Raw genomic sequence first — 3,822 nt, 5'->3', positions numbered from 1 at the left:
TTTACATTGGTTCTTTTTATTTATATATTTAATTTCATTCCAGGAAATCAAACAAAAACAGAAAGCACAAGAAGAGCTCAATAATAGACCTCCAACCCTCCCGCTACCAGATGTTGTCCCTGATGGGGAAGCACACTATGGTCAAAACGGGGTACCACTTCTTAATGGGCATGTACCACTGGCAGCTGCCAATCATCCAGGTCTCCAACAGGCCAATCGTAACCATGGACTCTTAGGAGGAGCTTTGGCGAACTTGTTTGTTATAGTTGGTTTTGCAGCCTTTGCCTACACAGTCAAGTATGTACTGAGAAGCATAGCGCAAGAATGAGGAGCATTACAGAAATCCAAGACCAAATTAGTGGTAGTTGCAGAATGAGTGGGACTCTTTGGGCATCAGACTTTGACACTGGGATAAATATTTGTGCTACCAGGATGCAGGTAAAATACTGGTTGGCTCATGGGTTTAGTTTGAAGCACGTGCAGTTTGTCAGAAAGGAAAAAAAAAAAAAAGATGTTCTGCTCTCAATTCCTGTTGTCCTCACTACAGTTTGGTAGTGGCTCACTGGCAAGTCAAAGCATTATTGATGAGAAGTGGCATTTTTAGTGCTTTGATTTTTATAGCACTTATCCATTCTCTTTTCAGAAATTAAAAACCTTTTAAGGAAATAAGGCTTTTTATGAGATTGAACAATTTTTAAAATGATATTTGAAGACACATATCATATGTTCTACATAAAACTTAGCTGAGACTTTCATTGGAAAGGGTCAGGGTGTATACATTTGGAATAAGTAAAATGCTAGTTTCCTCACTATTTTGGAAGGGCCTGGTTTATTGTGAACATCGGTGCTACAGAAAGTAGCTGGTACATTTTGTAAAATAGAATGGACATCATTGCATATCTAGTTGATACTAGTGATTTAGATGAATTGGAAATGAACACTGAGCGTGTTGGTTAAATGTGTTTTCAAAATTGTCACAGTAAAATTTAAGAAAGTTCGATTTGGGCAAAGGGAAGCGCAGTTGCCAGCCTTTAAAGGCTGTTGGCCAGCAAAAAGCATTAATTGGTTTTGGTGTTTTTTGCATTTATTTAGTAAAAATTATGGTTTTTACATTTTGGAAGTTCTTGTCATTTAAGTGAAACAAGCTATTTTATTTTTGACCACAAGGTGCCACTGTTCAGTTTAAAATTAGTCTGCAAAGAATGAAGCATTTGTTACATTTTCAGAAGAAACATCTCTGGATTTCTTGTATTTGGGTTTTTTGGTAAGTGAAATGGCATTACCCCGAGGCTGTAAAGAGGCTGAATACCAAACCGGCTTCTTACAAGACAAGTGGATTCTTCTGAAAGCCCACTCACTACAGGAGACTTGTACTCCATGCATGCAGTCAGCACTGCTTACCTTGTTTGACCCTATTTTCAAACTCCGTTACCAAAAAAAAACTTAACCATAAGAGGCTTTTTGTTTTGTCTGAATTTTATAGAGCCTTTGTTTGTTTCTATTGCATTAGTTTTGGTATTGCCCCATCAGATGACTAACAGTTAAATTCCATTGGATGGTAACGAGGTTATGATTATATGAATATGCACTAAAACTACTAACGTAGTTTGACAATCTGAAATGTTACTTTTACAGCTCATACCTTATCTTTCCCTTATGACTTAATCCTAAAGCTTTGACTTATCACAGAGACAAACTTCCTGTGCCTTTGAGAATTGGCAGTGGCTTCTAGTCACCAAGCAAATGAAATACTTGCTCGTTGTTATGCTATCGTAAAGACTGTAATAGGTGTTGGCGGGGTAAAAATCTGAGCTGCATTTTTTTTTTTTTTGTTAAATCTTCTAAAGAGCCCAATAAATGTTACCTCATGTATTTAAGAATGTGTTTTTTTTTGTTTTTTTTTTCCCTGGGCTGTTTTATTTTCCTTTACTGGTTATTGATGTTTGGTCTCTGCTTCTGCTTGGTACTTTGAAATAACCATTGAATTAGGGGGGGAAATAATGGTAAACCCATGAGCCATGTAGCATAGATAATCAGTATATATGTGCTGTGATCAGTTTTCTGGACTAGGTATGGATTAGCAGAACTAACACAAATAGCTCCATACTAAAGGAATCTTAAAGCAGACCTTAATGTGAGTTGGGGCAGGGGGGGAGAGTATGGGAAGGTATTGTTTTAAGACATGTATTTATAAACTTTTTGGAAAAAAATTGAATTTTGTTTTTGATCAAACTTTTATTTATAATTGGTTTTTAATTTGCCTCTTGTATGTGCTTAAACTGCTCCTGTTAAGAGAAGCGCCAGTTGTACCTGTGTCTAGAAATGATTTTGTTCTGTCAGTCTTGGAAACGTGTTATGTCTTTTCTGCAGTGATGGAGAATTTAAGATTGTTTTATGGGCTGTTTTTTTTTTCTGTGGGTTTTTTTTTTCCCTCCCCGCAAAGCATACAGGTCTGTAGCAAAGGTTGAGCTGCCTCTTTAAATCTTAATATCATCAAACCCCGCTTGAGACCTTCTTAGTATGCTGCCTTTGCTACTATTGTCATTCACTACAGGCAGCAATGTAAGGAGCCTGCTATGCAGAATGGGGGTTTTTTTCTTCTCTCATGGAACCTTGTTGGGCCTCAGGAATGAAGACCAAGGCTAGGAAAATGTGGCTATCGTACTTTTGAGCCATCTGTGAATACATCTAATTGAGGTGAAAGGATTAATAAAATCAAGAGGATGTTGCTTTTCAAAAAAACAAAACAAAACAGTACTTTTATTGCGTGGCAGGGAGTTGGCCCCATAATCAGCTGTGGACATCTGAAGGCAGAGTATCTTAAAAGGAAAAAAAAAAAGTGCCTCAATTGGGAGCGCAAAATTGATACTAGTTACAAAACCCTGAATATGCTGCATTTTTTGATGATTTAGAGTTTTTTTGTTTTGCTTTTTGAAACGGAGCTCGTCTTCCATCAGTGATTTTTCTCTTTGACATCCTGGAGACTGATAATGAGTTGGTGGTGATTTCAGGTGCTATTTGGGAAAAATTAGGAGCTGAAGCTGACTTGCTGCCCCCTCCTTGTCCCCCTCCCCATCTTTTTATACATGTCCTTTGCTCTTATGCCTTTGGTAGCAGAGTACTTATCCCTTGCAGTGTAGGTTTATTAAATAACATTTATTACAATATGCAGTTTCTGATCTTTGATTTTGTTACCAAAGTCAGTAGATGAAATAAATTTTGCCATGCAAAAATATGATATCACGCCCCGAGGCAGTATGTTATCTCGATGACACAATAAAAACGAAAGCTGTCCTTTAGTGTGTTATGCTGGTATCTTTGCCCTTCACTTCCGCGTTGCATTTCCATAGAGTAAGACTGTCGTGCACAGCTGGTGGGGTGGGTTTACCACTCGCTTGGAACGTCACATCTTGACTGTAGCCTTCTAAAAAATACAAAAATTTTTTTTTTTTTTGAATGACGGTTTTTGGATCTGTATGTAGTTAATGTTTTCCCCTGATCTCCAGTTGACGTCACTTTAAGCATGTTTTGAGGAGTAGAAATGACTGCACTGTAAAGTTATCCATTCATAATAAAAGGAAAAATAAAACTCGTGGTAGAATGCATATTTTCTATGAGACCAGTTTCTGGGAAAGGGATTTTTGGGAGAAGTCCTAAGCTGGAACGGTGGGATGGACAGAATGTACGGAGACAGAAGCCTGGTGTTACTGAAGAAATAGGTAGTGACAATAACAGCTCCAATCCAAATATAGCATCAAAGCTTAGTTTCTTTTAAATGGTTACTTTTCAAGAAGCAAAGAATTTAAAAATTATATGGCAGGG

The 3,822-nt window shown here is 37.5% G+C and overlaps 1 protein-coding gene across 1 annotated transcript in view; it reads left to right on the top strand.

Annotated features, from left to right (window-relative positions):
* Positions 1–3,592, top strand: part of UBE2J2 (ubiquitin conjugating enzyme E2 J2) — a 13,960-nt gene extending 10,368 nt beyond the window's left edge. The window contains exon 7 of the mRNA XM_019511824.1: positions 44–3,592. Coding sequence (XP_019367369.1) covers positions 44–328 — 285 coding nt within the window. The 3' untranslated portion in view covers positions 329–3,592. The remainder of the gene's footprint in view (positions 1–43) is intronic.
* Positions 3,593–3,822: the final 230 nt, after the last annotated feature.

This window comes from Gavialis gangeticus, unplaced genomic scaffold (genome assembly GCF_001723915.1).
Source record: "Gavialis gangeticus isolate Ggan-Ray unplaced genomic scaffold, GavGan_comp1, whole genome shotgun sequence".
Lineage (NCBI taxonomy): Eukaryota > Metazoa > Chordata > Crocodylia > Gavialidae > Gavialis > Gavialis gangeticus.
Note: the sequence above shows the minus strand (reverse complement) of the source record. Positions and strands in the feature narration are given on the sequence as shown.